Source organism: Nicotiana attenuata, unplaced genomic scaffold (genome assembly GCF_001879085.1).
Source record: "Nicotiana attenuata strain UT unplaced genomic scaffold, NIATTr2, whole genome shotgun sequence".
In the NCBI taxonomy this organism is placed as follows: Eukaryota; Viridiplantae; Streptophyta; class Magnoliopsida; order Solanales; family Solanaceae; genus Nicotiana; species Nicotiana attenuata.
This window is the reverse complement of record NW_017673362.1, coordinates 116,965-128,415: the sequence shown is the minus strand read 5'-3', so window position 1 is coordinate 128,415 and position 11,451 is coordinate 116,965. Positions and strand designations below refer to the sequence as shown.

Here is an 11,451-nt window from a genome sequence, read left to right as displayed (position 1 = left end):
ATGCCTGCAGCAGACGTGGTCAGAGCACTCGATGGCTTTTTCAGCTGGCGTATGGCCATACGTCACGGGCATCACGTCACCGATCATATCGTTTATTATCATTACTCTCTAATAAATGAGGGGACTATCTGTATTGGGTGATACCCTTTTTGCCTGAGCCCGACCGGGTTGGGTCCGGTCCGGGGCAAGTCGGGGCCATCGAACCCGACCTGGATGCAAGGTAGAACGACGGCCACGTCAACAACCGAGGTCGAGTCATTTCGAGACCGTTGCAGAGCTCGATATGAGTCACCACCGGATGGAGAAACACACAAGGTCGGAAGCCGGACTCGTAACGGATAACCAAGCGTCGCCGGATATCTCGCCCAAACGTGATTTTCTCAACCACTTCAGGCCATTAAGGCGTAATTACAGGGATCCACGATGTAATTAATTTACCTACCTTATTTTTACCCTTAATCAGAATGTATAAAAGGGGAGAAGACCCCATAAAGAGGGGATCGGAAACCATTACACTACAGTACCATCTCTCTCAATTCTTATACGCTATCAAGCACAATTGTTCTAAGCAATATTATATTCTGCGATTATTTACTTTAACAGCAATTGTTGAGTCTTTATCTTTTATTTTCCTCAATCCAAACCTTTTGTATCTTTTAGTTCACGTATCCTTAAAACCCCATATAAATTCAATTGTTATCCGGATTCCAGGGTAAACAAGAATACACTCTTCTGGAGTTGCACTATACAATTCATTTGTTTCCTCCTTCCATTTTAAAGAAAACAGAAGTAAAAATGAATCTAAAACAGAATACGCCAACAGAACAAACCTCAAAGCATTTCTTTCCATATTCAATGATCCACCCACTTCAGTCTATCCAAGAATAAATCTGTACAGTATTAGTCCTCCAACATGTGCTGTACAAGCGTAACGCGAACCTCCTGCCCTTAATACTGCACCTTGACTAGCATAAACGGAGAAACAAGATATCGATGATCTTCAGCTGGCCTTATGTACAAATTTTCTACCCCTAGATATTATGTTTGTATCAATCAATTGAAGCCAACAGTCACAATGAGCGAATTTCTAAAAGTTCGTCACAAGACAGAACTCGTTCGTGCCACAATTCTTCTCAATGCAAGCTGCAACTACTTTTTAATCTGAGAATATCTCTTCCAATTCTGGTGGTTCTGTGCTAAAGAAAAGTTGGCTAGAGTCTGCCTCCATGTGTTTAGGAAATACTCTTCTTTGAATTCCAACTTCATTTTCCATATAGTCTGTATCAAACCAATCATGCTCGTCTTCACTAATCTGACCATCAGTCACTTCACCAAAAGATCGCCAAGCACCATCATCAGCAGAATCAGTGCCCTTTTCAAAATTCATTGCATGATTTCCAGGAATATTTATATCTTCTTTCGGCTTGTCATTGGACTCTTCACAAATGCAAGCTGATGGATTTTCATGAAACTCGCCCCTCCCTTGTTTTACCTCCATTGGATCTCCCATGAAACCTATTTGATAATTTTGAACATGTGAGGCAAACTCTTCCCACGTCATGTTATTTCGATCCATAAACAACTTATATAGCTTCTTAGCATTTGGACGGATAGTTGGCTTGTGACCAAAATATCTCCTGCAACATGAAAAAGATTTCCGTAAGCAGGGGCGAAGCCACAAGCCTGCGTACAAGTTCGACACAACCCAATAGCTTTAGTCCATCCTATATTTGTGATAAAAAATTCATTTAATATGCATAAATAATTTCACTAGAACTACTAAGTTGTCTATTTTAAAATTCAGAACTCATAAACTCAAAATTCTAGCTCTGCCCCCTGTATGTATCTTTGTAACTCTAACTAAAGGTTTGACAACGCTTTCAAGTATAAAACAGCAAGAGCGTACCTTCGTCCAGCAAGCATTCTTGCCATATTGCCATTGTTATTTGATACAAAAACATCACTCTCATCGCAAACAATGAAATCCAAAGCAGCCATTCTGGAAGAAAAGGAAGAGAACGGTGCCAGCTCCTCCTTGCTGGCAAGTGTCTCTTTGGTGTAAAAATTTGGAAAGAAAGCCTTAAGAGGAGCCAATGTCTCCTCACCCCCATAGATTTCCCCTGATGCGATATAAATATGAACATCATTACCAAAACCAAGTGCTCTAAGCATAAGGCCGACTTCCTCAGGAGTTAGAGGACATTTTCCATTCCTTCTTTCTTTATCTGGATTTCTTGACTGGATTTTATGCCAAAGAAGCAACAACATGTTTAATGCAAGTAGTAGGAGCAATGCAGATACTGACAGTTACTGTAATAGTTAGTGACTTACATGTAATGTCTTCCACCTCTTTCGTATTTTACCCAGTTCTAGCCTTTCCTTTTCTCCTCCACCATAATAGCATCCTGAGAATGCTAGCATATCTGATTCAAACCTATCATACGAGAAATAAAACTTCAGCTAGCACATTAGTAGTGACATGGATAAGTCCATAATCTACACTAAAATGATCAACTTTTAAGTCCGTAAATGATACGTTGAATTCAAATATACCACACAATATAGGTATTCTAGTTTGACAAAACTGAATATGTGCAACAGCAATAAGAGTGAGCTTTAGCATTACGTTCACCGTATCTAGAGAATAAAAAATTCATAATAGAGTTCAGATAGTTTGGACATCTGTTTATATTGATTGTTAAGTAAGAAAAAATAATGACCAGAAAGATCTTGTTTAAGTATCAAATAAGCGCATTACCTTAGATGTAGCGCAAGGAAATGCTTGCTGTTCTTTCTTATCCTTTCAACCAATTTTCTTCCCATTTCAATTATGGGATCAGTAAACTTCAATGCATGATAGTTGACTCTACATCTCAGCTTCTGTAGCTCTGTATCCAAACGATTGGAGAGTCTGTAATCAAATTTTGTTAACTGAACAGCCTGCATCAGCAACGAGAACTCTTCAAAATCAGAGTGCCAACTCTCATCTCCTAATTTTTTTTTTTTTTTTTTTTTTTGTTATTACTACAAAGCAGTTGGACAGTTGAGCATCAAAATTTAAGTTCAAGTGTGATCAACAGACTTCGGCTCTGTATTTAAAGTTAAAACTTCTAGGAAATAAGTTAAAATTATGCTATAAGTGTAGCTAATTCATTTCCAACTTAGAGAGTCTGCATGTAAACTTACAAAAATTCATTTGTCAAGGAGTGACATCATGATAAGATACATGACACAAGTCAAGCACAATGAAGTACAGTAATTCTTATTAATGTAGACTGACTTACATGTTTTTTAATTAAAATGGGCTGGATACGAGTCTGATAACACTTAGCGTTGCACTTCCTTGGAACACGTGTTGTGTGCGGTTTAATGAGTTTATTTCCCATTCTTGGGAGATCCTTAATAATTTTGACATCTTTTGAGAGGTATGAAATAAACCAGTTGACATCAAAAATTTCGGAGAAGTCACTGAACAAAAAGAATGATTAGTCCCCAAGATTTGAAATCACTAAACAAAACAAAGAGATTGCTCAAAAAACCTTGAATCATTCCAATAAGATTCTTGGTCCAGCTTTGGAATTACAAGGATGGCATTCAAGATATGAGCTGCGACAACAGCATCAATAATCTGCATTCATCAAGAATACAACTCCAAACTCGCATCATTTCAAGAGTCTCTTAAATGTAACAGAAATAGAATAGAATTCCAGGCTAAACATGATCAACTCATACTGTAATATCCATTAATATCCATTAACATGCATGATGCACAGATTTAATATCATTTCAAGAACTGATATGACACCATAATGTCCATACATATGATAAATGTGCCATGAACAAGAAAAACTATATCCATCCCGAAAAGACAAGAGGATCATGAAACCAAATAACTGGCTGTCAGTTTTCTTCTATTTGCCGGCTACTAATGCCTCAGATCAATGTTGCTAACTAGTTCAGCCAGGTCAAAGGAAGATCACTTAAAATGAGGTAAACTTATCTTAGGTAAAAGCTAAAATTTGGTACAAGGTAGTGTTAGGGAATAGTGCTAATATTATTCATGAGAAACAACTTGCAGTGCCTCTGTAGCTGGAAGTAATGAGAACAATTTATAAGAACAAGCACCATGTCATTAATCCAACTGATGTTATGGTTCATGGTTTAATATGCGGTAGGAAAACCATGGGGACTTGGGGGTTTATGGTTCAGTGTGCTTCAACATGTTCTAATTTGCTTTGTTATTTCTCAACAGCTGAAAAAGTTGTTACTAGGAGCAACTATGTATATTCAAAAGGCAATGATGCACCTGTAACAAAGAATTTAAATACTTGAAGATCTCATTGAAATGACAGAGACAGCATTTCTTGAAAAATAGTACTCCCTCCTGTCCATTTTAGTTATTATGTTTTTCCTTTACACGTCCCTTAAGAAATTATTAACGAGATGAGCTTTTTGATTACTATACCCTTCTCAATAGCTGAAAAAGTTGTTACTAGGAGATTTTTTATTTCTATGTTATGCAATCAATATTTTTTACTTTGAAGCCCAATTAATACTAAGGACAAATGGAGAAAAAATAATTAATTATATCTTGATTGTCTAGAATGACAAGTATTTAGGATCAGTTACTTTTAGTAACCACGACAACTAAAATGGACAGGAGGGATTAACAAATCAGCAAAAGAGCCATTTTCCTCAATTACTGTTGTAGTGAGCCAGAATAAGGTTCGGCTGGGGGACAGGTCCACAATAAATATGAAATTAACTAATCTGTAAAATGCAGTAACAGTTACTGGGAACAAGAGAAGTACCCCTGTTCTCTGTTGATTCAAGCCTCCACTTGTTGCTATCAATAAGTACCTATTAGGAAGTGTATTCACCTCAGCAGCTGCAAAATGTTATACAGGTCCCACATCAAACAAATAGAAACAGAAATGATTAAACCAAAAAAAAAAAAAAAAACTACTCTGCCCCCCTCCTCTCCCCGGGTTCCATTAGTAATTAAAAAAGAATATCCGGTGCACAAGGCATCATGTATTCACGCAGGGTTCTGGGGAAGGGTCACGCCTCCAATAATGCAAGCATTAATTATTGCTTCCGCACCTCCAAAGGATGTGATGCAGACAACTTTACTATTGGTCCAAGTCTCCCCTACACTCCCATTAGCAATTAATGAACAAAATGAGTTAACAATTGGAAACATATAAAGGAAGCTGCTCACTCACTTGAAAACTGGTCAGTGGCAACACTGCAACCATGGTAGAAATTCGATTTCTTCGAATTCCACAGGTCTCGGCTGCTTAAGCTCCCTCCACCCATCTGTACACATTCAAAGCCCGAAATCAACAACGAAAAATCAAATAAAACAAACTCATGATATATAGAAATGTAAAAGCTGTAAAACGCGCTCACTCACCGGAACCCGAAACACTTGTTCTTCTAGTAGTTTCTTTCGAAACTCCGTTCCGTTATTAAACTAGAATAACAACATAAACAAAGTCAAAAGAAAAACAGAGAAAAACGGTTTTTGTAACGTAAATAACATTTCGTGGTTCTCACCGAGCTGCGGCTGATAAAGTGAAGATGGCGGCTATTAATAGGAGGTGAGAGATAAGAGAGAAACGTAAATAAAAGAAGAAAAGCGCCGGATAAAGCTGAGAGAAAAGGGAGGAGGTGATAAATGCGACGGCGTCGACGGAATAGTAAAATGATCGGAAGTCCGATAAACACCGCCGCCGTCTCATGGCGTTGCTTTCTGTTTTTCATTTCGTTACAAGCAAGAACAATCGCCGGTAATTCAGCAACTCCGGCGCCGGCATTAAATAATCAGCTTGGAATCTCCGTCGAACGATAACGACATTGTAATATTCCCGGTAACGTATTTGCTGTTATCTCTCACTATACGCATGTTATATATGCCTACGTATTTATCTGTTTGTTTAATTCATTAATTAAACTGCAGAAATATTATCCCTTAATTAATTTGTACTAATATACTAAACTAACTGCCGCCTCGACTAAATCGCACCTAAAATCTTAGTTAGGAAATCTACATTTTAACAACTCACATTTATCATGCCACTCTCTTTTGAACTGATTTGATGAAGATAACGCATGTCTATACAAACGGTCAAATTTTGCATGGAGTTCATTTTTCTTTTTTTAGTAAAAACAAAACTTTACACCTAACAGCTTATTTGGATGGTTATTGGCTGTTGTAATGTATAGTATTGTTGCTTTAAATACGATGTTTATTTTGTTTGTTACATAAATTTTATTGAATCGTATTGTTAAATTCGTCGTTACGAAACGACCAAAATGCCACTTTGTGGAACAGTCCGATATGGTGTGGTCGCGTCGTTTTCTTTTTTTCCTCTCATTTTGTCCTTCGATATTATTAAATAATCCTATTTTATCTTTTATCCTACCTTTTTGTATAATAATTTTACCCTGTACCTTATTTTTTTCTTTATAATAAGTTTATTCATCATATTATCGATGCATGACACCATGAAATGACGGAAAATAATGTAATCTATCCAAACATTGTATACATCAAAATAACATAGTACAATACGATACAATATTATACGGCACTTTATGAAACGATACATAACAACCATCCAAACAAGTGGTAAATGTAGTGTAATGCTATTATTATTAAATTAGATCTAAACCACTTTTATATATTTTCAATTTTAACTTGAGAAGGGAAAACGTGTTTGTATTTGGGGATATCAATTAAAGCTGGGTTGTAGGGCGGGGCTAGTATATAGGTTACGGGTTCAGCTAATCCCAATAATTTTGATCGAAACCTAGTATTTATATTAAGAAATTTATTAAATATGTATAAATTATTAACTTAGAACCTAGTTACTTAAAAATATTAGAATCTCAAACTCATAAACTTTAAATCTTAGTTCTGCCTTTGCTGGAAGGTTTGAACTAGACTAGTCGCGGAGCCATGTTTAACCAAGGGTCGTCAGTTACACCTCTTCACCGAAATTTTATATGTTTTGCTAGGTATAAATAAATTGTTTTATGCATATATACTATATGTTGAATCCCTTTGATTTTTTCGTGTATTTAATTTTTTATATTTTGACACTTTTTAGTGAATTCTTGAGCCGAGGGTCTATCGGAAATAACTTCCCTACTCCTCCGGAGTAGAGTCTGCGTACATACTACCCTCCCCACGTACATACTACCATCCCCAAACTCCACTTGTGGAATTTCACTGAATTGTTGTTGTTGTGTTGTTGTTGACACTTTTTAATGAAAATCCTAATTTCGATACTGGACCATACCATTTGGACAGATTAGGCTAGACAAATAATTAACGCAAGAGAGGAGCAAAACTACAGAGATTACTGTAGGAAGGTATTTGACTCAAAAGATGTTAACTCTTTTTAAGCAAATCAATCAAAAGGATGAAGGTGTAAATCGTAGTCGAGAATAATAAACCCTAGGATAATTTTTAGGAAGATGGACTTGCCACAGTAGAAGAGATAGATCAGTACAAAGATAAAGGGTAGAGAGAAAAAGAGAGAGAATTTGTATTTCTTGTCCCTCAAAAAAGATCCCCCCAATTACAAGACGTGGATCCCCCTTATATAAAGGAGGATCCTTTACACATTACAGGAACGACAAAAGGAAAAGTATATTTTATAACGGAACCGACGACGACGCGAGGACGTCTCTCCTTTCCTTCCTGGGTCGCGTCTTCCCCCTATACCGACACGTTGATACCTAATGGTTGGTCGTGCTACCTCTGAGACGTGATCGACCAAATTCGAACCTATACAGTTAGTCCCTTCGCTTGTCGAGGTCGCAGTGAGGTGCGTCCTCGATGGGCGGAATTAGTGCCTCTTTTAAAGAGAATTTGGCTTGCCGAAACGTTACGCCGTGGCCAGTAGAGGAGATCGTAATCACATTCGACGGAACATTGAAAAGAGCGCTCCTCCCTGGATGACGTCAGTGTTTGTATGCGTCATCATTATGCGTATTTTCGAGGCAGAAAAGCTGACGGTTTGGCGCTTGGTTTCCCGCGCTGATTTGAAACCTGCCGCCTCGATTCTGGCACCACCCAACCTTATAAATGGGTGAAGGGTTCAATCTCGCTGAAGAACTTTAGCCACTCTCGAGAATTCTTCGATCTTCTTCTCCCGTTTTCGCATATCCTCATTTTCTCGCTTTCATTTTCGATCGGAAGCCTTCTTTTCTCATTATCCATTGGTGTGACTTGCTACCTCCATACAAAATCATGCCAAAATCTCGTCGCCCTACTGATGAGGTTCCTGAGATTGCTCTGATAAGTGCAGTGCCTTTCTCCGATAGAGGAGAAGTGGAGGTGGAGGATGACGACAGTCCTCTTACAGTGGAGGCATTATTACCACGGCATCCCTCATCTCGGAGTGACTTCAGTAAGAACCCACTTCCTACTCCGAGCCCCATACTTTCCGAGACAGACCAAACTCATCTCGACGCTCTTCGTATAAAATACGATATCCCTGCCCACGTGGAGATGGTTCTGGCGGGTGGGGACTACGCTAACGTTCACAGACCCGGGTACTGCGCTTTCTATGAGTACCCATTTATGATCGGTTATACCCTGCCTCTTTTTCCTTTGGCGGATGAGCTCTGCAGATTCTATCATATCTGCCCGGCTCAGCTCATGCCATACACACTCAAAGTGCTCTTTTTGTTGACTAAATATGCAGAACTAGCCGGGAGTGAAGTCAGCGTGCACCACCTCTTGCATTTATTCTCGCCCGATTTCCTTAGGGGCACCATGGTGCACCTAAGGCTTCGTGGCACGAAGGGGTTGGTGGTCGGAACAGTCGACCGGCCGAGCTGAAAGTATTGGCACAAATACTTCTTTATCAAAACTGAGCACATGGTTTCTAACCCCGTCGGGTTCCCAGAAAAGTGGAACGACAATCGTAAGTATCGTAGTTCATTGTATTCTCCATCTTCCGCAAATGTTGCTTCTGACCGTTTGTTTTGCAGCTATGGCTCGCCCACCCCAGCCTGTCATCGGCCTCAGGAACTGGGTTGCCGGCCTGTTGCCCCATGCGGAGGAGACGCGAACTTGGGCCGCCTTCATTCAGCGCTACGGCCCTAAGGCTTCCTCGGGTAAACCTTTGATTTATTGCATCGCCGGTCGTGTGGCTCTATCTCACTTGTATGATTTTTGTTGATGACAGGTCGGGGAGCTTCTAGGAGAAAGGCGCCAGTCCCTGCTTTTAGGCGACCTGCCATAGGAGCTCAGGACGTCTTGTGTACGTCTGTCCGAGAGGGCCGTCCTCTACCTCTTCGGCGGGAAACTCCGTCCGCATCTGCGACGGCAAGAGACACACCCTCGTTGGCGCCAACCTCTCATCCTATCGACGAATCCTCTGATGGTGACGAACCATTAGAGAGGAAAAGGAGAAGGTTGGAGTTAGGAAATGGGGTGACTACTGATGCTGACGGGAGTGGGGCATCTCGGACGACGTCAATGCCTGTGTTCATGGCTGAAGCTATTTTGTCGGGGAGGTCAGCCCACGAGAGGAGGGCTGCTCCTGGAGCTAGCTCGGTGTGCTCTGCTGAGGGGGGTGAGTCGACTAACGTTGGAGGGCCTAGTGTGGAAGCTGAGGGGTCGGGTTCCGACGTCGCACCGGAGGATATAAATGAAATTTTGGGTCGCCACACCTATGTGAAAACGATGACGGATGGGTCTGACCGTCGCATAGTAATCCCGGGGGATTACAATTTACTGCTAAATAGTGAGCAGGTCGCATCGACCCTTACCCTTTTATGCGCCGCTCCTGAGAGCGAGACGCTTAGAACGATGAGTGATACGGAGCTGTCGTGGAAGGTCGCTGGCATGGCCCTTCAGGTGGGTTTCCCCCTCCCTTTTTCTTTTGTATTGCAGGGTTGACATGGAAATGTGTGTTTATTTCTTTTTCCTTTTTTTTCAGACCCTCGTCCTGGAGGTAGAGAGGGGTCGTCGTGAAGGAAGGAGGACGGATCTTTATAAGAGAATGTCGACGAAGTACCAGCAACACCGTGCCAAGCACCGGGCGGTATCCGACCTCTACCTTTAAGACCCTGAATTCCAGGTGTTCCGCGAAGGGCTCAAACAGCGGGAGGCCTAGTTGGAGAGCAGGGTTGCGGAACTAGAGGAGAAAGATGAGGAGCTTGTGAGGGCCATCGCTCGTAACAGTGGGTTGGAGGTTCTCCTTAAGGCGAAGGAGGATGAACTCGAATTGGGTCGAGGGGTGACTGCAGAGAATGCCGACCTGCAGTTGAAGGTGGCTGATTTGGGCGCCGAACTGAGCGCTAAGACAACGGAGATTGACGGGCTCAGGGGCGAATTGAATGCCAGTGTTGATAAGTTGGCCGCCGCTATTTCTGAGACTGTCTCCTTGGAGGATGCCCTCTGCCTATCTAGGTCGGAACTTACACAGGAAAGGGAGGCCTCGAGCAGTCGGGTCGCGGAGCTTGAAAGGCATCTTGGGGAGCTGGGGGCGGAATTGTCCTCGCTGCAAAGGCAAGTAGCTCCGCCGAGGGCAGGAGAAGCAGATCGCCGCCCCGGGCCTTCCACATCTCGCCCTCTGGTTGGTCAGGGCTCGAATCATAGTTTATATGAGATGTGGGTCTATGCGGAGGCTCAGCTCGATGTGTATAGAGCCTTTCGCACCGAGGGTCGTGTGACAGAGGTGGAAGTTTAGAAAATGTACACTGAGGCACGTACGGCTCGTGAGTCATGTGGATAAGGGAAAAAGAGTACGGCTTAGGTGACACCTTTCAGAAGTGGAAATACTTGAGATGGGCGACGTTCCAGTTGTTTTGGAGTGGTTTTCCTTCCATCGTTTCTAGTTGGAATGCTCCTTTGTTAGCCATCGCTATGATTTTATATGGTCCGTCCCAGTTGGTTCCCAACTTTCCTTCGTTTGGGTCTTTTGATGTCAGTGTTTTGGCTTTGAGGACGTAGTCACCAACTTTGAGTGATCTTACCTTTGCTTTCTTGTTGTAATATCTCTCTACTTGCTGCTTCTGGGCTATCATTCTTATGTGGGCCATATCTCTCCGTTCTTCGACCTCATCTAGGTCTTGCAACCTACTCTCGTCGGTAACTGCTCCGCTTATGTGGGAGTATCTCAGGCTAGGCTCCCCAACTTCGACGGGTATGACTGTGTCGGTCCCGTAGACCAGTGAGTATGGCGTTTCTCCCGTGCTGGACTTTAGTGTAGTTCGATACGCCCATAATACTTCAGGTAATAATTCGGGCCATAGCCCTTTGGCTTCTTCGAGCTTCTTTTTTAATATGTTCAATACCACTTTGTTGGAAGACTCGGTGCCGTTGGCAGCAGGGTGATATGGTGTGGAGAGTATCCGCTTGATATGCCATTTTTCGAAGAACTCAATCGTTTTCTTTCCGACAAACTGGGGTCCGTTGTCGCAGCT

At 41.6% G+C, this 11,451-nt stretch overlaps 2 protein-coding genes across 2 annotated transcripts; one reads left to right on the top strand and one right to left on the bottom strand.

Annotated features, from left to right (window-relative positions):
- Positions 1 to 704: 704 nt before the first annotated feature.
- On the bottom strand, positions 705 to 5,910 carry LOC109216152 (uncharacterized protein At1g04910-like). The gene is made up of 10 exons (XM_019380282.1): positions 5,560 to 5,910; positions 5,417 to 5,476; positions 5,226 to 5,319; positions 4,812 to 4,888; positions 3,540 to 3,628; positions 3,285 to 3,468; positions 2,759 to 2,940; positions 2,332 to 2,434; positions 1,907 to 2,238; positions 705 to 1,637 (listed from the first exon to the last, which is right to left on the bottom strand). The coding sequence occupies exons 1-10, from the start codon at positions 5,764 to 5,766 to the stop codon at positions 1,157 to 1,159; spliced, it is 1,809 nt and encodes a 602-aa protein (XP_019235827.1). The 5' UTR covers positions 5,767 to 5,910; the 3' UTR covers positions 705 to 1,156.
- Positions 5,911 to 9,011: 3,101 nt separating this feature from the next.
- Positions 9,012 to 10,715, top strand: LOC109216151. Its single transcript, XM_019380281.1, has 4 exons — positions 9,012 to 9,135; positions 9,207 to 9,880; positions 9,963 to 10,067; positions 10,140 to 10,715. Exons 1-4 carry the CDS (start codon positions 9,012 to 9,014, stop codon positions 10,713 to 10,715), a joined length of 1,479 nt encoding a protein of 492 aa, XP_019235826.1.
- The last annotated feature ends 736 nt before the right edge of the window (positions 10,716 to 11,451 follow it).